This window comes from Falco cherrug, chromosome 4 (assembly GCF_023634085.1).
Source record: "Falco cherrug isolate bFalChe1 chromosome 4, bFalChe1.pri, whole genome shotgun sequence".
Classification (NCBI taxonomy): Eukaryota; Metazoa; Chordata; class Aves; order Falconiformes; family Falconidae; genus Falco; species Falco cherrug.
In genome coordinates, this window is record NC_073700.1 from 43,975,762 (window position 1) to 44,000,310 (window position 24,549).

General features: G+C 38.8%; 1 protein-coding gene across 8 annotated transcripts in view; it reads right to left on the reverse strand.

Annotated features, from left to right (window-relative positions):
* Positions 1-24,549, reverse strand: part of CPAMD8 (C3 and PZP like alpha-2-macroglobulin domain containing 8) — a 63,797-nt gene that overhangs the window by 25,789 nt on the left and 13,459 nt on the right. For 6 of the 8 annotated variants that reach the window (XM_055710412.1, XM_055710414.1, XM_055710413.1 and 3 more), the window contains 23 exons: positions 22,248-22,413; positions 22,057-22,109; positions 21,583-21,600; positions 20,543-20,597; positions 20,295-20,408; positions 19,405-19,489; positions 18,999-19,107; positions 18,300-18,527; positions 17,959-18,129; positions 17,452-17,580; positions 14,997-15,186; positions 13,582-13,754; positions 13,323-13,472; positions 13,048-13,209; positions 10,876-11,018; positions 9,821-9,886; positions 6,306-6,537; positions 5,561-5,714; positions 4,832-4,974; positions 4,329-4,380; positions 3,341-3,639; positions 2,693-2,918; positions 1,949-2,125 (listed from right to left, as the gene is read on the reverse strand). In XM_055710412.1, the coding sequence (XP_055566387.1) occupies positions 1,949-2,125; positions 2,693-2,918; positions 3,341-3,639; positions 4,329-4,380; positions 4,832-4,974; positions 5,561-5,714; positions 6,306-6,537; positions 9,821-9,886; positions 10,876-11,018; positions 13,048-13,209; positions 13,323-13,472; positions 13,582-13,754; positions 14,997-15,186; positions 17,452-17,580; positions 17,959-18,129; positions 18,300-18,527; positions 18,999-19,107; positions 19,405-19,489; positions 20,295-20,408; positions 20,543-20,597; positions 21,583-21,600; positions 22,057-22,092 (3,112 nt within the window). In that variant the 5' untranslated portion in view covers positions 22,093-22,109; positions 22,248-22,413. Of the gene's footprint in view, positions 1-1,948; positions 2,126-2,692; positions 2,919-3,340; positions 3,640-4,328; positions 4,381-4,831; positions 4,975-5,560; positions 5,715-6,305; positions 6,538-9,820; positions 9,887-10,875; positions 11,019-13,047; positions 13,210-13,322; positions 13,473-13,581; positions 13,755-14,996; positions 15,187-17,451; positions 17,581-17,958; positions 18,130-18,299; positions 18,528-18,998; positions 19,108-19,404; positions 19,490-20,294; positions 20,409-20,542; positions 20,598-21,125; positions 21,257-21,582; positions 21,602-22,056; positions 22,110-22,247; positions 22,414-24,549 lie in introns of those variants that run through there. The other 2 variants (XM_055710410.1, XM_027812720.2) reach the window with 2 other exon arrangements.

Sequence of the window (24,549 nt, forward strand, 5' to 3'; positions counted from 1 at the left end):
GTTGCTTGGAACAACTTTAATACAACATGACAATAACAGCTGTGATCTTAATGTATACGAACACTTCCTAGCTGCTAGGGCTGTCCTACAAGACTTGTTTTATTTTACATGTTTATTAACATAATATAAATAAAAAAATAATATAAATATAAACATAATATAACATGTTATAACAATAAATTACATTTATTAACATGTTAAATGCTGAAGCTAAGAACTCTCTACCAGAATGCTTTTTTGAATTGAAGATAAAGACAGTCAAAACGCTCTTCCTATTAGGAAAATAATTTGCTGCTCTAACTTGTCTTATAACCATGAACTGCCCATCCTGCTAAAACACTCTAAGCCTCTATATTGAGTAATACAGAACACACACTTTGATAAAGCTCTTAAATGCCCTTCGGAATCAAACCCTTCAGAATGGGTATTTCTGATACAGATATGTCAAACCTGCAAGACAACCGTGTCAAAGGCATTTTGTACCCACTTAATTCTCTAACATGTGAACAGACGTTTTATTCCACACTACATGACATTTTTAGGGGAACGGATTAATTTTTCATTTCTGGAGGCAAAGTTTCTTTGTTGACCTCTCCAGATAGAGGCAGCTCCACAATCCCCAGGCAAGCACTGCCTATGACTCCTACACTTCTTCCTGTTGCTCTAGAGGTTTCTGATGCTCATAGGGAATGCAGATAGAACGGTTTGAAATATGGGAGGAACAAAGCCCTAGAGATTAATGATGGTCTTGTAGTAAAAGCATTGTTGTGTGTGGGCTGTGGAATATATATAAGCACACGGTAGAAAGTGTAAGTAACTATTATTTTTTTCTTCCTCCAAACAAAATCGGCATTACATTAAGTCAGACTGCTTTTCTTCTATGCAGGCCTTGGATACAATTTACTACTTCCTCCTCGATTGTTCCTAAGCACTCATTTCCAGTGTGTGACACAGACAAATTAAGTAATGGTATTTTTACGTCAGCCTTATAATTTTCTCTGCTCTTTTCTTTGAGTGTTCATTTTGAGTTGACTTATGCTTCATTACTCTTACATTCATTCATTTGCTAGCTTGATAGCGGCACAGACTCTATTTCTTGCTTGCTCTTCTGAAATCTTCTGTTTTCTAAACACTCCTCTAGACACTTGGACTCACTGGAGAGGTTCACCTTTCTAGTTTTCACCTGTTCACCTGCTTTTGTAGAACTGCATTATGGGAAAGTAGAAAAATTACTGCCTAGTTTAGCTCGGGCCACTTCTAAAGATTAGGGAATGCACATATGAGAATTTTTGGGAATCAGCACTTTCTATGATGGATGACTAAGTGATGAAAAAGTTTTCTGGCTTGGTAAGTCACAAAAGCCTTTTAGAGCAAGCAAACAGACTTTCCCATCTAAACCTTATACTTGGCAGGGCTCCAATAAACACAGAGAAGTTTAAAACTCTTGAGGATTTCTTCTGTAAGGGTTAATTAGCAGGCAGAGTTTGGAGCCAAAAACCTGGAAGGTTTGCATATTCATAAAAAGAAACAAAAGCAGCTGATAGTGCCAAGGAAACAGTGACTTGGACTATTAAAAAATTCCCTTTGTCTTTCTGCTATCAGCAAGCACCAAAAAAATTACAAATGAAATGACTGTAGCCAGACAAAGGAAGCACCACTGGGCTTTTGCTGCTGAATACAATAAATATATTACATTTACATTTGTATTTTCAGAGGAGAACCATCTAATCCTGTCACCTCTGATTTCATGACATGACTATTGTCTGACTCATACGAAAGACAGCTTTGCCCCTTTAGGTCATTCTTGTTTTTAATGATCTCTGAATTCTTACTCGTCCTGAGAACTGTATTTAGTTATAAAACTATTTTGCACATGGCTCTTCCCAAACAGCCATGTGCAAAGGCTCTTCTTTTTCTGCTTCTATAGATTGGAAGTGCAATGAGTTACCTTGGACAAGGTAATCAGTGGCTTCACTCTCCACCTCGTGACTGAGCTGTTTGGTCTTCTGCAGATATTTTAGGACAAAAACATTAGGAGCAAAATGTATCATGTTCTGCTCCCCACATCCAAATGGTAATCGCAAAAGATTGTCCAAGTTGTTCAATGTAGGACCCATCACATCTCCTGTTTGAAAAAGAGATGATGTGTTCATTGTCAAGGAATTGCGCTTTACTTGCTTTTGAGGTCTTAGGATTAAAACCCACCTGACTACACCAATTTCTACTAGCTACACACAGTCAGCTTAAATAAACTGTATCATAAGTTGGAAGTCCTTCAAACGTTAAGTCTTAGCCCTTCAAGCTCTTGCTGGAATAAATAAATTTTACATTTCAGAGTCTGATTATCCACGATTTCCCAATTTAGACTACTATAGTTTAGAACACAGCATAATTTGTGATTATGAGGATTATGAAACAAATACTGTGAATTGTAACAGGCAGTGCCTCTGCAAAGCCCTCACACGGTATCAACTTCAAGTCACTGTAGACTCAAACAGGGTTCAAAAAAGTGACAAAAACCCCAACCAAGCAATTATTTGCCCCAGAATCAAGCAGCATATACCTTTGTAACTGCCTATGACTATCTTATCTGGTGTGTATTACTCAAATACTGATCACAACCAAGTAACAGCTGGAGCATCTCTTCATATTTGACAACAGGTACCTAGTGATAGCTCCTCATAATTGATACCTATTATTGAAGCCGTAGCTCTTTCTGATCCTGGAATTATGTTGTGGGGAACTCCAAGTGTAAATGCTTCATTGTGATTTTCATCAGTTTCTTCTTTTCTCCAAATTTTAAACTCTCCCATTGACCCCCAGCCTGTGGAAAAGCCAATGTACTTCACCTCAAGCTGTTTGGGGACTGTCCACTCCACAATAATAGACTCATTTAGCACCTGAGTACCATGGCCAACCTGAAAGGAACAAAAAACCATGCAGTTCCAAGAACCTGCATATATGAAATCAGTCTGCCATGTGTCCTTGGATCTAGTAACTTATATGTGCACCAAGAACATTGTAGATGGACTAATATCTTTCTCCTTCCCGCCCACAAAACAATCCAAGGAAGTTTAATGATAATTCCACAGACTTGACCTCCAAGGCCTTCAGAACGCTTAGCACTATAAACATTGAAGACTGAGGTCCTGAGAACATAATGTGGCAAGCAGATATGCTCTGATTAAAACAGCCCGATCAAGACTTAATACAGAAAAAGCAACAGGAATGAAGTTTTCAACTTGTGTAACAAACCCAAGGAAAATCTGCCATATGTGTGCTCAAACTCTGTTTAAGAAAGCAAGAGACTTCCAGACTATTACGTAGATAAATTCACTACCTGGATAATTCCATTTTTCCAGCTGATCCAGAAGCTGCGGAATTCATCCCAGGAGAGGATACCAGCTGTGTCCCTGCTGGCCACCGGATCACCCATTTTGCTTACAGAAATCCATGTTTTCGTATTTTGATGTCCACCAATAACAATCTCTGTCATCTCTGCCATGTCATGTGGACCAGAGGACAAGGCCAGGTGAGCATCATTGTGTGCTTTCACAGCAATGTCAAAGTGTGTCATCTGGGCAGGTTTCTGCATGTATTGGTATTCATATTTGTTAGGTGTAGAAATGTGTATTTTCTCTAGTCGGAAAAATAACGGAATGTTGTAAGAATTAGAACTTAGCTCACATACTTCAAAAATAACTCATAGCTAGCTATTTAAATTTAAACAAACAGACCTCTCCCTAAGCACATATTCTTTTTTCCAGCTTCTCTTAAACAAACTGTAAAAGTACACATGGATATTTCTTCCCATCTTCTCTTTATAACCCCTTCCAATATAGCAGATCATTCAATTGAAACTGCTCAGCTGGATTTCTTATGAAGTCTCTTAAGTGATTTTTCAGTTCTAATCTAGCAGTCAAAAGCATCACTGTTTAGCTACTGGAGCCAACTCTGAGCTATCCAAATCTCAGGTAGGAAGGACATACTGATTCCAGAACTGAACTTTAAAACATCAACTAAAAACATAGTACAGTCACAGTTACTGTCCACAGTGCTGAATACTTAAACTGTTTCATAAAGTAAAGGAATTTAATTGCCATTTCCAGAAATCACTTGGGCAGCTAGAGCAAATTCATAATTAGCCAACCAGGTAAAAAAGATCCTTTATTCAAAGGTTCATCCTACACACCATAACTCATCCATCACAGGGAAATGGAAACAGATATTTTTTTTTTTTATTATTTTTTACCATGAGATGAAGCCATATGTTTATATTTATAACTAAATTGAACAAACTTAGTATCTCATTCGTATCATAAACTTACCATTTGGACAGAAGAACACACTATAGGTATATTCTCTGGACAGTCCCTCTGGCTATATAAAGACAGAAATCCATGCATAAAAACGCAGTACTCAGATTAGCAGTAACAGCTATTCAGTTTTACTTACAAAATACAGAAATAATATTCTGCTACTGCATAGTGGTTTACATCCTTTATGAAGTTATTACACTGTATTCTGTTAGCTAGAGATATGCTAACCACTACCAGCAAATGTCACACCACAGCATATTTCTTAGATAAACAAAGCAAGCTTATCCGATAAAATTTCTATCCCTTTTATGTCTGAACAGTATTGAAGATGTACCGGCATGAACTCAGAATCAAATGGGCTCTTTCTGTACACATACCACTACAATTTATTATTTCCAGTCATGTAAATATACAATACATCAACTTGAAGATTCTTATAAATCTGTTTACATTTGATTAACTACCTAAAAAATTTCATGATTTGCCCATATTATAAATTCATATTTTCTTACCTCAATAACAACACTACTGCGAACATAATCCACTCCCAGTGGAGTCCTTTTGTCCACATAATTGTCCTCTGAGTGCTTGCCATTCTTTAAGGTCTGCATCCCATCCTGACAGCAATTAGTTCCACCATAAGCAAAAGCTTTTGCTAAGAAAGAAACACACGGGAAAAGAAACAGAAATTTTGAGATAGGAAGATCTTCAACATTTCAAGTGAAGATCTAAACGAATTAGATACAAGAGAGCTGTAAATAAAAAACACGATGATCAACTCTATCACCTTCATTCTGTTTTTGAATGGTCACCTAAACCTGGACAATATTTGGACAGCCACAGGGCAACAGAGAAACTCTTTCCTAGTTTCCAGTGCTGCAATTTTTTTATGTGATTATTCTGCTTGAAAGATGTACAGAATTTTTGTTATTTAAAATTTTCCACTGATCTCTTCAGGGAGATGTAACAGGTCCAAAACTTACATGACCACATATCACACAACAGGAATAACAATGACTAGGGAATCTGCTGAAGTTTGTTCACACAGGTTCCTCAGTGCATTACAGCTATAGAATCTGTTTCTCAGAAACAAATGAGGTTGAACAGCTAAGTTGGCAGGATGTGGAGTGACTGATTCCACTTTCGGTACTCAAAAATAAAAACTTTCTTCTGAAAGAGCAATGAAAAGACAGACTTGTAAAACTCCTTCAAGCAGCAAGCTATTTTTATTTCTATACTACCAGTGATGTTGCTCAGTCCAAGCTCATTGAAGGACAAAACGATAGAGGTGGGTTTAGCTTCCCCAGGGGCAACGCACTTCTTTCTTGTCAGATGGTGTTTCCCAGGATGTCCAACAAACTTTATACCTTTTGGAACAGAAATCTTCACATGGACCTGTGAAAGTTTTTGAACGCCATTTATTGCAAATTTCAGCTGCAAAACCAACAAGTATATGTAAAAAATCTGAAAACCACTACATGTTTAATAAAATCACAGTATGCACAGATTATTAATTCTTCCAACCTTCTAGTAATATATTCGACTGACAGCATTACTTTCAGCTCAGCAGTTCTACAAGTGGTTCAGAATGATACTACTGGAGATAGATAATGAGCTTGAGAAGAAAACATCTACAGAGACAGGATTTCTTGAAAAAAAGCATTCTTTCAAAATAAACTACTTTCAGCAGTTTTCTGATTAGGAAGGAGATTCTCCGTGGTTCAGCATCATATTTTTCGATATTTGTATTTCTGAAGTGGTGCAAGACACTTCAGACTACTACAGTTGTTTCAAGCTGAAAAATATAAAGCAATAGCATTTATTCATATTGAAAAGCAGTATTTTTATCTTGTTCAAAGCATTTATGCTGAGCGTATCACTGCATTATCCCTATACCTTATCTACTGTAACTTATAGATCAATTAGGAAATTCTGATCATAAAGCAGAACTTAGTAACTTAGCAGCAGGTATAAAGAAGCTGTTACCTCTACGCAGACAGCTAAGTAATTGTAGACAGTCAATGGGATTTTGGTCTGTTCTCCCCGGATGACATGGTATGGCAAAGTGAAATCAATGAAGAAAGGTTTAAATGTCTTTAGTTCTGTTTGACTGGCAATGCCCAACCCCTTCTCTTCAGACAGACCCACAGCTTCAGTTATCCAGGTAGTGATGGAGTCTGGCACTTCCACATGCAGCTCCGCTTCTCCTGATATGTTGCTACCAAAGAGGATAGAGAATAACTCAGTTTGATCAGATTAATGAAATGCTTCTGAATGAAGCTAAAGCACAGAGAGCCAAACATTTTGGGGATCTCCCTCCAGACCCAAACTTACAACATTGCATCAGTGTCTGCTTTGAACAACAGTTTATAAAAGGCTCAGTGTTTTTTTGAGAGCTATGGACATTTATAAGCAGCCAAACAGCAAATAGCTGCTTCCACAAAACATACTCTAACATACAAATTCTTACTGGATTAAAAGCTTTACAGGCATTTGCAGCCTTATTATAGAGTCACTTTTCTTAGAGGCGAAATGTAAAAAAATGAAAGAAAGAAAAGAAAAGAATCCTAGACTGAGGACATGGATAAAAACAGTTCAGCAATAATTTATTTAACAGCTAGTGAAATAAAAGTAATTTCTGTTGGAACCCATTGTCCTTGTATACATTGCCACATCACAGACTCTGCTTGAACATAAGGACATATGAGAAATTTTCCAGACACCAAGTTCAGTAACTGCTTGTCCAGGGGAGTGTATTTTGATTCAGAAACATTTTGGTTCATTGGTTTTTGGAATGCCTGACTCAGAAGATTTCCAAAACCATCATTTTCTTCCAATAAGGATTGAAACTAATTATTAAAAATCAATTTTATATTCTGAGTATTTAGCTTTACTGTGCATACCACAACAGGATATCATAAAACTGGTGTCCTCTTCCACGCTTTGTAATAATAGAAATTCAATTTTGTTCTGCAGACTTTGCTATTTCCCTCCTGCAAAGAAGCTTTGGCCTTGCCCGGAACAGAAAATATTTCCTCTAAAGCAAGAACAAAAGCTATTTCATGGCTCAATTGGCAGGATGATTGGTGCAGTTATGAGTACACCCTAAGGTTGTTTTCTCTCAAGTTCTTATTTATTCCCCAGAGCTTGATACACACGCTGCTAGCTCTGTAATCTTTTGAGAGCAACGTGCATCTTAGTTGGCATGGAACTCAAGAAAGCAAGATCCTCAGTATAAGCTCTGTAAGTCTACAGCAAACACACTGTCTTTCAACACTAACACCGCCTGATTCACATCCAGGACAAACTGAAGAAATGCACTTTCACTGCTTTTCAACTGATGGTTATTCACATCTTAGGCACCAATGAAGTATCTTTACTTTCATTATCTAAATCAACTGTTTGTAATTTTCAATGAGCCCAAGCTGTTGTAGTAACTAGGCAGCATATCATGTACTAGTCTGTGTGTATATTACAGTAGGAAAAGGATTAAACCAAAGAGTTTGATAAATAACTAGAGATCACTATGCCTTTGAATAGGCATGCTAGGGTCTGTCAGTTGCCAAGCCCTCTGGCCAACGAATGCAGTTCCCCAGCTCCAACTACAGAGTGGAGAGCCTGGGAAATGCACTCAGCTTGACAGCACCAAGTTATTTAAACTTCTTTTAAGCACACTAGTTTCTTAATATTTAGGTTTTCATCCTAAACTTGAGTTAGGCAGCCAGTACCTGCAATAAACTTCAGCCCTGAAGAGTGAGCAGAAGGGTGTCCTAGCTCCAGAACTGGCAGTATTCCAGTCTGCTTAACCAGACAATTTGTTGCAGCTGATGTTCTTTCCACTGGGATTTCAGCCCATAACCAGCATTAACATTATTTTCACACATGAGGGCACTTACACTTCTGGGCAGGGGCCCAAAGTACACACACATTTCCAGCCATTAGACCCTCCAGCCAGGCTCTAGGAATTTTTAGAATTGGTTTGGGAAGTTGACATTAGGCTTTTGTTTCTTTTGGGGGGGATTGTATATTATAATTATAAATGGTAGGAAAAAAAAATTAATTCTTCCTGTTCAAGAGAGTGGAAATCAAGGAATGCTCAACTCGGTTGTTTCTAATGAAATGAAGTGGAGAAAATGCAATCTGCAACTTTTTATTCCACACTCTCCCACTTATAATTAACTGCCCCAGCTCGCTGAGGCCCAAACAGGCACTTCTGGAATTCTTTGTGTATTTCTACAAAGCATATTTCATGCTCAATTGAACAGATTTGAATACACTTGCTGCAAGTTCCTGTCAAATTTAATTTATAATCATTTACTGAGAATGAAGTTTACTTGCAGACCTGCAGAAGCCTTTTATTTTTTATTTGTATTTGAATTCCTTCAAATTATCATAGATGTGCTGTTTCTGAGAGAGATTAGTTATCTGTTTGTTCATTTTTTTTTTAGTTCCAGTTGTACCTGGGGGAATCCATGATTTATTACGCAGTAAATTAAGGTTTGGGGGAGATGCTTTTGCATCAGATGAAAGAGAAAGAAGGGCTCTGTGCAATTTAAAAAGCAATCAATATAGAATACTCACCAGTGCATGGTTAGGCTATAAGAGGATTTACAGATGCAGCTATTCTGCCTCCAGCTACTCACACATATTACTCTGGGATCACTTTCCCCTACAGCATACAGAGCAATTGATGCTAGAATAGGGGTGAAAAGGACAAAAAACAGTAGCACTCACTGAAGCTGACCTTTCTGGGTTACCCTAGGGTCCAAACACAAACCCAGACCCAACTCATCCCCCTCCATAAAGGTAAACTGGAACTTCAGAGGGGCTGGTCTTGCCTCTTAACTGTGAACGCTAGCAAGACTTCCCATTACCCTTCACTGTCTTATGTGGTGCACAGAATTCTGGTTCATATGACAATTTTAGCATAGAGCTAGAAATGCAACATCACTTTATATCTTACAGTCCCTTTTTATTGCAAGAGCAGTCTGACTTGCATTTACTGTGAGGCAAGCTTATGTAATGAGTATTTCCTCACAACAGCGTATCACTGCAAACCTATATCCTCACTTGCTCTTCAGTAACACCCTTTCCATAAATGAGTAAAAGCTAGACATGTGTTGAACCAAACCATTGCTCCTTTTCTTCCCTGAAGATTCTCCTCTGCTTGTGACACCATGGTGAATTATACATGGGTTGCAATGTAGTCACAACCAAAAGGTTCAACCTGCAGTAATTGAATACACTTCAAGAACAGATTAAATGTTACAAAGAAAGTGTATTGATTAAAGCAGTAATAAACAAAAGCAACAACACCAAAAAATACCAGAGAATGCCACTGTAACTCCAGCAGGTTTTAAAGAGCTTTGTTTCCTGTAGCTGAAGAGTATAGGTTTTAAAGAGCTTTGTTTCCTGTAGCTGAAGAGTATATAACCCTCTAGACAAAATTAGGGAAATTCCCTGTCAATACCTGACATATTAAGGAAATACCCTGTCAATACCTGACATTGAAGCAGCGCCAAATCCACGTTTCAGGAAAGAAGGTTCTTTTTCTCTTCTCTGCTCTGCTGCAACAAGAAATAGATCCTTGACAATTAATTATTTTAACAAGATGGTTTTAACAGCAACTAGTAAGTCAGTGTTGTCACTTGAATGCAGCTCACATGACCCATCAAAACTCTAGCTAGTACAGAATCATTGGAAAGTGAACTGGTGTATCATTCATAACACAAATTAGTGTCTTTCCAAATGATCCCATTGTGCACACACACATCAAACAGTCTGGAGACATAGAAAAAAATACGATAAACAAGATAACCTTAAAAACTAGCATATATAATCTCAGAAAAAAGTTTTACAATCTACATTCTTACACCAAGCAAAATCAAAGGAAGCATATAGAGCATGTGACTTCCCATGATATCATGATGTGGCCTTGCTAATAGTAGTTACTACAATCACTACTTTATATTCCCCTCAGTTTCTTCTCTTGGAATTGCCTTATCTCTAATATTTTCATAATTTAGTCCATTTTTCTACAGCTGGCACGCTTCATTATCTTTTTCTTAACTAACCTCCAAAACTTTGCTAAGAGGCCACCAGGTGGTTCAGAATACAAAGGGAAGGCACATCCTCAGTTGCAGCATTAGTCACAGCACTTCATGACTTTTTCCTCATGCTGTCTGTCATTTTATTTATTTTGACCACCAGCTGAATGGTCAAAATAATGAGCAATGAGCAACTCTGCAAAACAAGTGCTAGCTTGCAAATATTGAGAAGCAACAACTAATCGACCAAAAACCAAGATATGCAAAAAGATTCAAATGATCATCTTGAAGAATGTTACTTTGCATTTTTCCAGGACTAATTTCAATTTAACAAAGCAGTGTCAGTTATAATTTTTGTTAGGTCTGTCAAGAAAATGGAAGAGTTTCCCCACCACCACCTTGTCTAAACCAAACAGATTCCTGGCAGCATGGAAGTAGAAATCAGTAGAATACAGAAAAAGAATAGCTAAGAGTAACATAGACAATATGCATTACAATAAAAATGTTACCTTGGTGTTATTTTAGAATGCATTGTAGCCACCAACGTCCCAGTATGTGGCTGAAAAGCTGGAACAGCCTCATCTGTGTACATGCCTCCATTCTGTCTGTGGTTTAAGCTCACTATATCAGTCATTACAACCAAGCCGGTTTCCTAGACAATAGAAATGAAGACCACAAAACAAAAGCAAGGGGAAAAATTTTTTTAAAAAATTAAACATATACCAATAAAAACTTTTCTGAATAGAATTCCCCAACCCTATTCCAACGTTTATGGGGTAAATTGCAATTGAAACTTGAGGATTTTTTAAAACTTTATCTAAAAATGACTGCTAATGTGAAAATAGGCACTTTATAGGCAGAGGTTTTATTTGAAAGCTCTTATTTGCTTGGAAAAAGTATTTAAACCAATATCTAACGTTACTGGGTGTGTGTAACTGCCAGGCAGCTACAGGTGAAAAATTATTACACATATTTTTCCCCTAGAAAATTACATTACAGCTTTTTACCCTTCCTAAAAGTTTCCAGTGTGTTCTGCTGCAGTTAGCAGGCAGCTCTCACATCAGACATCACCAATCCTGCACTACCAGGAATGCCAAGCAAAATGGAAACTGTCCACATAGCTTCACAGTAAAAATACAGAATTCATAAAAAAGCTGTCTGCCAGCTCTGTCCCCTAAATGCACTTATTCATAAGAGACAGTAGTTCCCAAACACCAAAGGGAGTATGAGCTTTGTTCTTTTCACATACACATCCAATTATTACTAATCATGTACACAGCAATGCATACATACCAGCTATTAACATATGTATCTTTTCCCAAGAGTTTACACCTCTTGGTAAGAGGAAAAAACCTTCAGAACAAAACCCCAAGAGATCACAGAGAGAGAAGCAGCAGCAACTCCTGCAGCAGTGGATAGTAATGAGGATTTAATTGAGGCATTGGGGGAGTATGTGGAAGCCTATGGGATTTAAGACAACACAGAACAATTTAGCTAAAAAGGACAAAGAATGAAGAGACAGAGGATCTGAAGGAATCAAGGCTCATTATTATTAGCAGGTAGGTGGATTAAAAATGGAAAGAACATAAAACATCAGACCTGTGACACTGGCTCTCTAGGCTTTAAGAGCAGCAAGTAGTAAAAGCCTATGTAAAGAATACAAAACATGTAACATGCATAGCATGGCCTTCCATGTGGCATGTCCTTACAGCTTCACATAGCCAGGGAACAGAGATTACATGCTGCAGCAGCATGGAAGGCAAAGAGGTAGGATGTCAGCAGAGTCTGCAAGGTTGGATGGACTCTACTGTGCAACTGTAGGAAGGGAAGAAAGAGGCTAATGAACAGAACTTTTCAAACAGATCAGGTAAAAATCATTTTAATCAAAAGGAAAGCAAGAAGCTAATGGAAACATAGTAGCATGTCTTTTAAAACTTAGAGATGACCGAACTGGTTTTAGCTTAAAGGACTTCATTGTTAGTATCCAAAGCAGTGAAGAAATGCATTAGTGCGTGAGTACATTAAAAAACCCCAACAAACCTAACTTGTTTTAAGTGCTCAGCCTGAATGCTGATGCAAATACATGGCACAGACCAAAGGAAATAAGATTTTTAAAATCTGACAAGTTTAACTATTGAAAGACACCAACCAACACAACTGCCTAAATATATGGCATTTAAGTAACAACCAGACAAAGGATAAAAAGAAAACATTACTGATCTTTCAACACAGATGGCCACAGAAGCTTTCTGAACTAGGGCAGGAAAGAAGTTTAAAGGATTTCCAGAGAACAGTTTAAAAGTGAAAAGGCTATAAGGAAAGACTCACATCCCACCTTCCTTCCCTGTCAAAGTAACTGCAGAAGGGATCTGCTAGCTCACCCATGACTGGAAGAATCTTCTGGTCCCTTGTCTAATTTTCCAGAGCATCAGCATGAATTACTTCACCCAACAGGATATCTGGCCCTCTCATCAAGATTGGCCAAAATCAAAACACATTTCTCCACGATTTTTGCTGCAGCTGTACTCTCTGTTCTCAGAAATCACTTTTCAGCCTACCCCCCAGCAGAAACAGCTCTGATATGAAAAAAAACCCACAATGGCCTACAGAGCTGAAAATTATCCTGCACACATAAAAGTAAAAAAGACACTCCATAGAGAAGTGAGGCTGATTCTTCCTACTGTAAACGCGAAGCGAGCATCCTTGGTGATGTCCCAGTGCCAGGGAAACACAGAAGATCTACGGCGTCTACGTGAGGACATGCCTGGCCACCAGAAGTGCCCTTCTTCCTTTGGAGCTCCAAAAGCATCAGATACATCGTACTCTGCAAGCTCCTGAAACACCTGCAGGGAAAGGGAAGAGACTGCTGTCCTTCGGTATAAAGGCTACTAACTAAAGGTAAAGTGCATTTAGTGGTACTAACAGAAAGACATCAGTGCCTTAAGCTTCCTTTTACCTGACTGGCTGTCAGCTGAAAACCTGTCTTCAGCAGGTAGACACTCTTATCCACAGTGGCAATGCAGACACAGCTTGATTTTGCAGCTCTGACCTTGATGTTCACAACATCACCAGGTCTTGTTTCATTTGCCGAGAGAGCCACAGAAACCTAAGAATTTAACATTAAATCCCATTATCTTGACTCAAAATCAGCAGACAGAACTACAAAGAGTAACAAGACACCACCCCTTCCTCTCCACTAGCTACATTGCCAATACCTGATTTTCAAAGGAGGACTTCACAGTGAACTGCAGGCTGTCTGTGACCCCTTCTCCATTCTCCCTGACATAATACACCAGAAGACGGCCCAAGGGAGCCATGTTGTGAACTACTGAGAAACGGAGGAATGTCATGCAGACTTCAACCTCTGCTGCAGGGGTACTGGTAGGTGCTAAAAAATAAATTGTAAAAGGGACAGTTTCATTTATCAAAATCACTCTCTTCCTCCCTATTCAAATGCTGCAAGGCGCAGAACTTTACATCCAGGACTTGCATCCTTCACAAACTCTTCTTGAACTCAGAATCTTTTCCCTTTTTCTTTTCTTTGTGAAAGCTGACAGACAATTAGCACCCATAACATAATGAGCAATATGGAGAAGGTGGGTAGAGATTGACTACCCAGTGTTTTGCCTGCCATAAACCCAAGGAAATACACAATTAAGTTATCAAGCCATTTAAAATAAACAAGAAAAGTATCCATTGCTGCAGAACACTGCAGAGAGAAAAAGTATTAATGGGTTTGAAAAAGGATTATGCATCATTTCACCAGCAGCAGTTAAATAGAATCATAGAACAGTTTGGCTTAGAAGGGACCTTTAAGAATCATCTAGTTCCAAGCCCCCTGCCTCGGGCAAGGACATCTTTCACTAGATCAGGTTGCTCAGAGCCCAGTCCAGGCCCTGGCCTTTAACACTTCCAATGATGGAGCAACCAGTGTGCCTCTGGGCAATCTTTAAATACAACAGCTCAGAACCAACCTTCGGTGAAGAAAGTCATTACAAATTCTTAAACCACTGGTTACCAGAAGCTGGGTGGGCACATCTAGGAAAGTTTCTTTTACTTTTTACCAAATTATCTGAAACTGGCTGCTATTGCACATGTTGCTAGGATAGACAGACTGTTGTATGCATCTTCCCATGCACACCATTCTTTATCCCCAGTTCCCTGAATTCCCCAGATTTGTATCTTTCTGTTATTCCTTGCACAAACTAGGAGGCCACACTTCATTTCGCTTCCCATGCTGACTGAACGATCTTCTCCTTTAGCCTGATTGCTGCTACCACTCCATCTATGTTCTCTTCCTAGTTTTAAGCTCAACCAGCTTAGTACATTGCCCCAGCCCCATCATACGCTTCCCTGCTACTCAGCTGATCCCAAGCCAAGCATATTAAACTAGAGGGGTTTTAACAGAGAAGCTACAGAAAGACTAGAGAAAACTGCAAGAATTACCCCTCTTGGAGAAACTTACCTTGTTCCTATGACTATGTGTGCAATGGATCGGTATTTTTCTTGCACAAAATTATTCTGTGCCCTTTAAGGACCACCAAATTCAAAAAAAGAGGATACTTAGGTTTGCAGAAAGTTTGTTTTTCCCTGAAAACAGGGGTGAGTTTGCATTTCTGATGCTAGCTACCTGTTCCTGGGAAGTGTGCGATATCAATGTTCTTCTCAAAGGGAAAGGTGGCTCTTTTGCTCCTCTGCTGGGTGATGTTACTGGGCTGCAGTCCTGAAAGGACAATGTTGCCTCGTGATGCCACTTCATAATGTAGAGTGAAGTTGCAAGGACATGTGGACTTCACTGCAATCCATGCCTCCTCTCCTACCTGCACCCAGAGACAGAAAAGCAAAAGATCTGGTCTGTTACAATGCATGCTTTAATGTACAAAGCACAGAAATCTATTTGGGTTTCAGTCCACACGAGACATGACCCCGCTGTTAAGAAACGTATACTACATTAGCACTGTTTTCATGAACTTTTTTCACAATAAATAGGGGTCTGTGCTCAGCTCTTCACTCCCTGCAGATCTAACAGGAGAATGGGCTGGGGGGTTGCATGCATTAATGAAACAATAAAGGAATCTCTGGAATCCTGAAAGTTAAGCCTTTTGGCATGGAGCAGCTGTCAGAATTGGTTGAATTTTAGACACCTCTTCAGCAGTCCAGCCCAAAAAAGAAAGAGATGGGTTGGGGGTGGGAAGAGATGTGCATTTGATAGTCTTTGCAGTTGAACTGAGATTATACATGGTGATTACTTTCATATGGCAAATACTAATTCAAACATAACCAAGCGTGGCATGAAATTACTGGAAATAGATCTGAGGAAAAATACTTCCAAATTACACAAGTCTTGATATTAATTTGCAAGTCTAGCACTCAAGGAGCTGTCAAACACATAAATAAATGAGAAGAGAGCTTCTTTTTTCTGGGTAAACTCATTTGATGACTGCAATAGGCTTCAGAGCAACACACTGACTTCCTGCACTTTTTGTGCACTGAAGTCCTACAGCCAGAGGTACTCACCAAGTACTGAATACCCTGAGACAAACCCCCCAAATACTGCCAATCCCAACAGCACAGGCATCAGTGTGCAGTCACGGGATTAGGACTGGGTCATGTCTGGCTAAGTAATAAGCCCTCCACGAAGGAGACGACTTTCCTAGGAACACAAACTTCTTGCTTCTGGGATATGAGGAGCAGCTAACACTTGTGTTAACTATGGTTTCTTCAGCAACTTCCACTCCTGACCCTCCTGCCATTTTAAAGCATAGCACTGCCCAACTAAGACTGTTAAGGCTGAACAGCAATATTAAATCCTGATGAAATCTTTCAGAAAACCTCCACTTACAGTGTCATCTTTCCAGAAAGTATATATGGTACAAACTGAAATGGCAAGGACTTGAATACAAGGAGCTGCTAATGGTTAAATACAGTAAGAATGCCATAGAGGCCAAGAAGTGCCTCGTGACATTAAATATTTGAAGTATTAAGAATTCCCCAGTGCAAATGATGAAATAATTAATTAAAAAATGAATGTAGCTAATTGGAACACCCAGTAAGAGCTGGCAAAGCAGGGAAACAGTTCCTACCATCAGCTGGTCATCCAGCTCCTAGCTTTCCCACAGAAGAATTAGTTCTAATCAAGTTATAATAAGAACGATGTGTCCAGATTAGCAGTGTATAATCCCCTTTCCATACCTCAGGAAACTTGTAAAAGATTAATTAGCCATTAAACTTCCATGAAATGCAATGATTAAAAAAAATTGCTCTTATTTGGATACCAAGAGTCTGAAACCAACCTGACGGATCTGCTCACAATGGAAATCTAAGTGTGTATATTGCCAAAACCCACAGGTTTTTTTTCTGCAAAGCAATATGCAGACCCACAGCATATCTTCTTGGGAAGAGAACAAACCCTAAACAACCCACAGTAAAACAATATGCAACAGGAATCATGGTTAAATCAGATCTTTCCTTTAGGAGAGAGGCCACAACAACAATTATTTGGAAGGACTACATTTCTAGAGAGGCACCTACAAAAACTACAAAAGATGACAAGATAACTATGGTCATAGTTCGATAACTGGAAGAATAAATAGATCCAGCTGAGATTTAAACTGGAAGTTCTAATGAGACTACACAGACCTAATCTGGACCTTCAGTAATTGAGCTATTCCTACTAGTATCACTTCCAATCTTTCAACATTTGTTGACTTGAACTAAAGCATGTAATTTTCACTGAGCAATTCATATGTAAATGTTACCGAGATGCACAGAACATATATTCAAATACGAAAAACTTAGACCTTGCCAGCACCTGTATTCACCCTCTCTCCCCTGTCTGCACAGCACAAAGGAGAATGAGGTGCTGTGCAAAGCATCAAAGGTATTTTTTGTTTAGAGCCAAGTGCAGCCCACATCGAACAATTATTTATTTGGTGGCTGAAATGGAGCTACTTCAGACTTTGTAGTGGAAACAATAACAGTCCAGGATCCCAGAAACAGAAATGGCTAGAAATATTTAATTAGAACAAAGTACTTTAAGCCAAGAAATGCAGTTTTTGCCACAATTGAATATGAAGACTACATACCTGGAAAGGTTTATCTGGTGCCTGGAGCTGGATGTGACACTTGCTGGGCGAGTACCAGCTACTGATGGACAAGTAGTTTGGCAGATACTGATCCCCAGATGGTTTCCCATCAATCGCAGTCACTTTGGTCTTAACAAAAGTTACATCTGAATGTTACGCATACATAGAAAGCCTGATGTACTCTCTTCTTACATTGTATCCCCATCTCCCATTTTATACTTTCCAGCTCTTCATCTCTTGTCATCCTTACATAGCAACACTACTCTCCAAATCCTAGACCCTTACTACTATATGTTAAGCTGTATTCCAAGAAGCATCTTTTCATGATGGTTATCAACACCAGTTCTATTGGCAGCAAGAAACAAAGCAAGTGTTTGCTGCAGTTAAATCAAGAAGTTGAAGCTAAAAGGCACCGATTTCCTGTTTGTAGCACTGATTTATAAAGTGCAGGTTTGACAAGATTAGTTATGTTAAAGCCCACTAATCCTATAAAGAGCTTTGACCCACCTCCAGCCAGACATATTGGGCAGCTGTAGGGATGGAGGGGATTTCAAACTCCACCAGGCCATTTCTTGATACCAGTTCACTTGTATAAACGTTGTCCTTTGGTGTGAGTTCAGCTTTAATTCGGATAGTGACTTTGTTAGCTGGACTTCCATCAGGGTAAGTGACTTCTACCTACACAGTGTTTCATTTACAGAACAACAGTTTTTACATTATAGGCAATTCCAGTCAAGGACAGAAACAGCAGGTGGGAAAAATACACCAGAACATGGTATAACATCCTGGGATGAAGTCAGTATAACCTTATATCAGCCACATGACAGTGTCTCTACTTTTAATCTTACCTTTCCTTTGTAAGGCAGTCCAGGTTTGAAATGTTTTCTGGTATCCTTGGAGTACTTGATATCAATCAGCTGTTTCTGAACAGGTGTTGAGTCATCAAATGTAACCTGCTTGCTTCCATCAGAGCTGATCACCGTGGCCCAGATATTGACTGTGCCTCTAAAATGTTCTGGAACATCAGCTGGCATCATGTCTTTCACACACACATTGAAAACAGCAGAGCCATCAATCTACAAAGTGTGTTGGGGAACAGAAACATAAGTTTGCATTCACACTCAAAAAGGGTCTAGAAGCCAAATCTAAAGTGTAGGCACTTGCTATAGTGAGTTTGCAGCAGTATTTTTAAAGGATGTGGAATGAATGAATTGGAGAGTGGGCGAAGCAAGGAAGAAAGCAAGCAAGTTTCATTTTCCTCCCTTATCCATCCACTAGCTCTGTCACAGTCCCTCATTCTCATGTTCTCCCTCACCACTATATGCTCTAAAACCAGATCAATACTATGCCAACAAATTCTCATCCCCCCCAAATCATAAACACACAATGTAAATATACGTAATATCTTTATTACACTGGACCCAATTATTGCATTCATTCATTTATTTTCTGATATGCCATCAGTAACATTAAATAGAGCTCTGGTACTAATGTCAAAGAGTACAGATCAGGTAATTTTTTGCAGCTGACTCCGTGGTCTCCCTCACCTGGGTGGTCTTGAGGACAGGGTGTCCCACTTCATGCCTGTAGTACCCTACACCATTTATAGTCATATTGACAATTAACTTTCCTGTCACTGGTTTTCCAAATGTATATCTGCAATGAAAAGAAGATAATGAATAACTTCCAGAATAACAGTCAGCATTTTCCTGACTATATCAAGGCTAGTACCATGTGACCTGCACATCTAGAAAACAGAAAGAAATATCACAGAATGTTTTCCAGCTTGTTATTGTCAACACGTTTTATGATGGTTCTTACATAGGAAAACTTCTGACAAGGACCAGAAAGCATCCAAAAAGTCTGCAGAAGATTCAAGCTCCAGTGACTGCACCATCCTGTGGCTGTACTACAGTCCGTAACAATGAAACTTTATCCGGGACATGTTCCTACCTGGCATGGACAGTTCCTTTTTCACAGAGTGAAAGGTCACGAATGTAGCGAGGGGGATCAATCAGCAACTCAAACTTTGGTAATACTACAATGAAAAGAAATACAACAGAATCTTTTCAAGGAGATCTTACTGTCCAGGTTATAGCAAAAGCATATACAGCTCTGACAAGATCGCTGCTTATGGTCAGATGAGGGCAGCGTAGCTAACACTAGAAGGGACAGAACTCAGCAGAGAACGAATCAACAAAAGTCGCAAACTGTGACCATCTAGGCGAGACGACCTTAGCAAAACACCCTGAGATTTTTACTGCTTTTCAGAGGAATCTGTGTTCCAGGATTTGAGCCTGAGCTGTTTCTCTTAGATACATGGTAAAGAGGACAACTCGCTACTGACTCCTCCACAATATGTTAGGAATACAGGTGAGATATTAGCAGTTGTCAGTGCCTACAAATGCTTGTGTGATCAGGTCAGATGTCATAGATTGTGTGCTGGGTGTAACGATGCCCACCTTTCATCAGAGGGACTCAGACTGAAAAAGGGGGTAGCAAAAAAAAGAATTCAGAATTTCAAGGAGGGCTCTGGGAAAGCAAGGAAAGCACTGACAGACTGAAAGCACCTTAAAGAGTTTTCCAAAGCAAAATTAAATCTTTGTTACATGAATAGATCATACAATATGACATCCCATTTCAGGTCCTTTATGAAGTGTGGAGGACAGGAACAAAGGGCTTGATTAAGTTACAAATGTCTATACCCCTGAAGTACATAGCCTCTAAAGAGTTTTTCCTCACGACCTTTTAAAAGTTTCATCTCAAGTAAGAACATTTCATAATATTTTGTTCTTCCAAATGCACTTGGAGTTATAGCCAAAGTTGATTTCGATACAACTCACCGTATTTCTGAACTTCAAAGGATTTGTTGTATGTGTGCCCCTGCATTTCAGCAAATATGAGCCATTCACCAAACACTGGCTGATCAGACAAAGGAAAAGTCATATTTACAATACCTGAAAAAGGAAACAACATACTATGAACTCCATGTCACTCATCATCCCTTGTCAAGGCTTGTTGAACACAACTCAGTATAAGCAGAAGCAAAGGCAAACAACAATACACTGAGAAAAAATAATTTGAAACTTACCACAACAAAATGGTTTCAAATTGCTCCACTCTATCATACGAGACCCCCGAGGATCCTGCATAGTGGTTTAGGAACGAGAAACATCACAGTGAAAATGAATATCACGAACACATTTAACTCAGTTTGCAACAAAGAACTTCATTTTGTAATATATACACTTCACTAACAGCTCAAATGTAACTAACACCTGCCAAAATTTTTCCGAAGATACTTTACCAGGGGGTATTCTAAAATTCAGACTCATTTAAGGACACTGCTTCTATAACCAATGCACACAAGCACTGTCAAGTGACAGATCTTTCACCTATCTTATAAGACACCTATCTTCGATGGGATGAACTGGCCTCTGAAGATGCTTTCTTTCTATTAATAAAGGGAGCTGTACAACTAACAAGACATTTTTTAGATGACTAAGTCAGATGAAATTAATCCCGCTGTTTTTGTCAGCATTAAATCTGTGACTGAATGCAAACAAGAGGGTGAATTCTTCTGCTTGCTGACAGCTAAAGAAAACACATGGTTTAAAAAAAAAAAAAAAAAAAAAAAAAAAAAAGACTAGACACAGAAGGAACCTCTCATTCACCTCATAAGGAAGAAGACAGGAGCACCCTTTCCTTGCCATGAATTTCTATTGTCCACTATCATAATGTTTGGGTGCAGAGATGAGAATGGCCCTGCTATATCAGCCCAGCCAGATGAAGGATAGGAGTGTGTCTGCATTGAAAAGAAGGGAGAAATTGAGTGGGACTGTTACATTTATTAACCCCAGTGAATCTAGCCAATTTCTTCTCAGGCTGAAAAATGGGAATGGATTTCTGAAACTGAAGTAGAAAACAAGTATATTTGTTGATGATAACAAAAAAAGCAAGACACAAAGATCAGTTAAAGACACAGGGATAGAGATAATTGCACAGGTTACAGTTGGGAACGGCCATAATGGACTTGAAAAGGCACAGACGCATGACTGGTTCCTCTCAAGGCTACAAGAATCTTGCGCCTCTATAGGATACATGCTAGATGATTGGCAGACAGATACTCACCACCACATAAGCTTCAATCTGAAAGGAAAGAAAAAAAAAAAGAATAAAAAGCTTTACAAAACAAAGCTACTTTTCCGCTTCTTGTGATGAACTGCTGAGACACAGCACAAAGTGACAAAGTTTAAACATCTCTATTTTGGTAAGACTAGCCTGAGAAACACACATTTCCCTCACACATCCAAGTGGAGAAGTAACACCTTGCATATCCGTGCATTACCTAAACAAAGTGCAAGTCTGAAAAATTCTAACTGCTTTGGCATAGTTACATCATATTTCCTAGTGTTACAAAAGCGTGTATTCTCCTTCATCAGTAATGTGACCAACTAAATTGTAAATAACAACAAGCAATCCCAAGATATGCCTAAATAGGTTAAAAAAATCCAACTATATTTCTGCTAAATGTACGTTAGAATAAAACACAGGTTGCCAAGTATTCCATCATATTTTACAGTGTGAAAGAAAAGTTTTTTTTACCCTGTCATTGACTGGTCTCAAGTCAGAAGTCACCATAAAGAGGTTTATCAACACTAAAAAAGGAAAAGAGGAAATTTATTAGTCATCACAGCTGACACTGAGCAGAATATCTCATCCTAGAATCTACCCTCAAGAAAAGTTTTGCTTGAAAGCAGCCCTAGCATCTGGCAAGTTCTCCAAGGTCACTTTACCCTTCTGCTTGGGCTTATAGACAGGTTTATCAGTCTGGATGAACACTGATGATCCCTTGCTGTCAATGGTTACTGTGGTATAGTTGTGAAAAATGTAGCCTTCCTCTGCTAAATGCCGGTTGCCCCAGACTTTTAGATGTGCTTGTCCACGAAGTCCTGAAGGCACCTAGAAAACAGACCACAAGTTGAGGAAGACACAGAAAAGCCTTTGCGCTTTCTGGGGAACATAACTGACACTGAAGTGAGCAAAGAGCAGGCACTTGTTCAGTGCAACTATGTGTTAGTAATAAAAAGAAAATGAGGAACATACTAGATATTTTCCAATGTATAAACTTCAAAGGAGGTAAAGTCATGCTAAAAACAGGCAGGAAATTCTCTTCTGCCCTTTATCACTCAAGCAAAGTGGTATTTGATCTACATGTGCAGCTTCCACTAAAGATGATGTGTTACATGGGGAAGTCAACCATGCTATGGAAGACACGGCTCTACTGATGGGAGGAAAAAAGGATAAGCCCACAAAAAAACCCCGCCAAAACAAAATATGCACGCTTGCACATTTTCAATCAGTTCTTCAGAGAACTAAAAGACTTTTAAAATTAAATTAGATTAAAAATTATGAAGCAAAAAGTCTGATAATACAGAAATATTATGATAACAGGTCATAATTTGAAAGTGAATAAAATAAATATGAAAACAGCAATAACTGCATATTTTATTCAACAGTGAGTCTTTGGATAAAGAAATTACAGCATTTGGTATAACTGCTGATGTTTCCTATTACACAGGTCTACATGACACCTTCTCAAAATGAAAGTAATACTTACACACTTGTACATTAACACAGTAAAGAGTGAGGAAGTATCAAACCCTTCCTAGAACCTAATTCCCAGGCACAGTTTAAACGCTGACAGGACAGAGCAGTATCAACATCAGCCATATAGTAATTACAGAGAAGGCAAAGACAACTCTGGGGTACGCCACCAAGGCAGAGGAGATCCAATCGGGCACAACAGACCATCGCTAAGCAAGTTAGCCTTCTGTGAATCAGAGGCTTTAGCTTACTTACAGGCCAGTGATAATGTAGATGATGCAGTAGGTGCTCTGCTACAGTAATACAATAGAACTGTTCCCAAATACCTGGATCTACTGAAAAGAGGCCATTTTTTCTTATGGCACTGCACAGAAGAGACTTATTCAGACATGACCAGCTTCAATCAAGAGCTAGCGATGCAGTACGGAAATTTTTTTCCCCAGGGTCATATGCTACAGGGATTCATCTAGTATACTATCCAGAGCCTACTGCTATTCCAGAAGCGCATCACAATTTAATATTTATATGATTTGTTTCACCTACCCCATTTACCTCCCATCAGAGCTGACAACTCCAAAGCAAGTCCTAAGTTAACAGATCCAACACTTTTAAGACTTGTTCTTCAGTCCAGCTCTATTTTGCCTACACTTGAAGCAATAATCTTCCACCACAAATCACCACACATGATACACATAATACACCTCTTCCAGTTGCAAATGTTTTGATCATGCTTTATCAACAAGACTGAAAACCCTACTTTTCAAAGATCTAGGAAGAGAGATGAAGACGAAGGTCCTGTACTAGCACAGCCAAATTATCTCACAGAAACCAAGAAAATGGCTTCATTTTTCTCTGTATGGTATCACTTGGTCCTACATATAGCATAAACTAAATTACTTCTTTCAACGAACAGTGAACTCTGAACTAGTAGCATTTAGCTCACTCTGTGGCATGAGGAAGGATAACTCATGCAAGGTGCAGAGCAGGGGAGATCTTTCACAGGATGTCTTTCTGCTGTAAGAATGACTACTTTTCACTGCACCTCAGATCTCCAGTATCCTAGGGATTCAAATAAAGCCAGATACTGCTTTAAAAATGTAATTTACTAAGGTAAGCGTATTTAATGTCTTTTTAATGGCTAGTGCAACTCTCTGCCAGAATTGCATTTAATTTCATCATATTTTTACTCCACTACAAATCCTCTTTGGAAATAAAAAAGTTGTTCTCATTCCCTCCATCTCTTCAGCAAGTGTAAGCTTCATTTTATGGACTATGCTGATGGCAAAAATATTACTGATGTCAATGGTTAAAACGTAGCAAAACTAGTGAAAAACTATGCTTTTTAAATAATATAGCATTACCAGAGTAACTAGCAGAGACACAATGTTCAATAACCTGCCACTACTATGGATTTCAGTGGTCTGTGCAATGCTCCACATCACTTAATTAGCCATATGTACTGCCATTCTTATAAAATAATCACAACAAAGT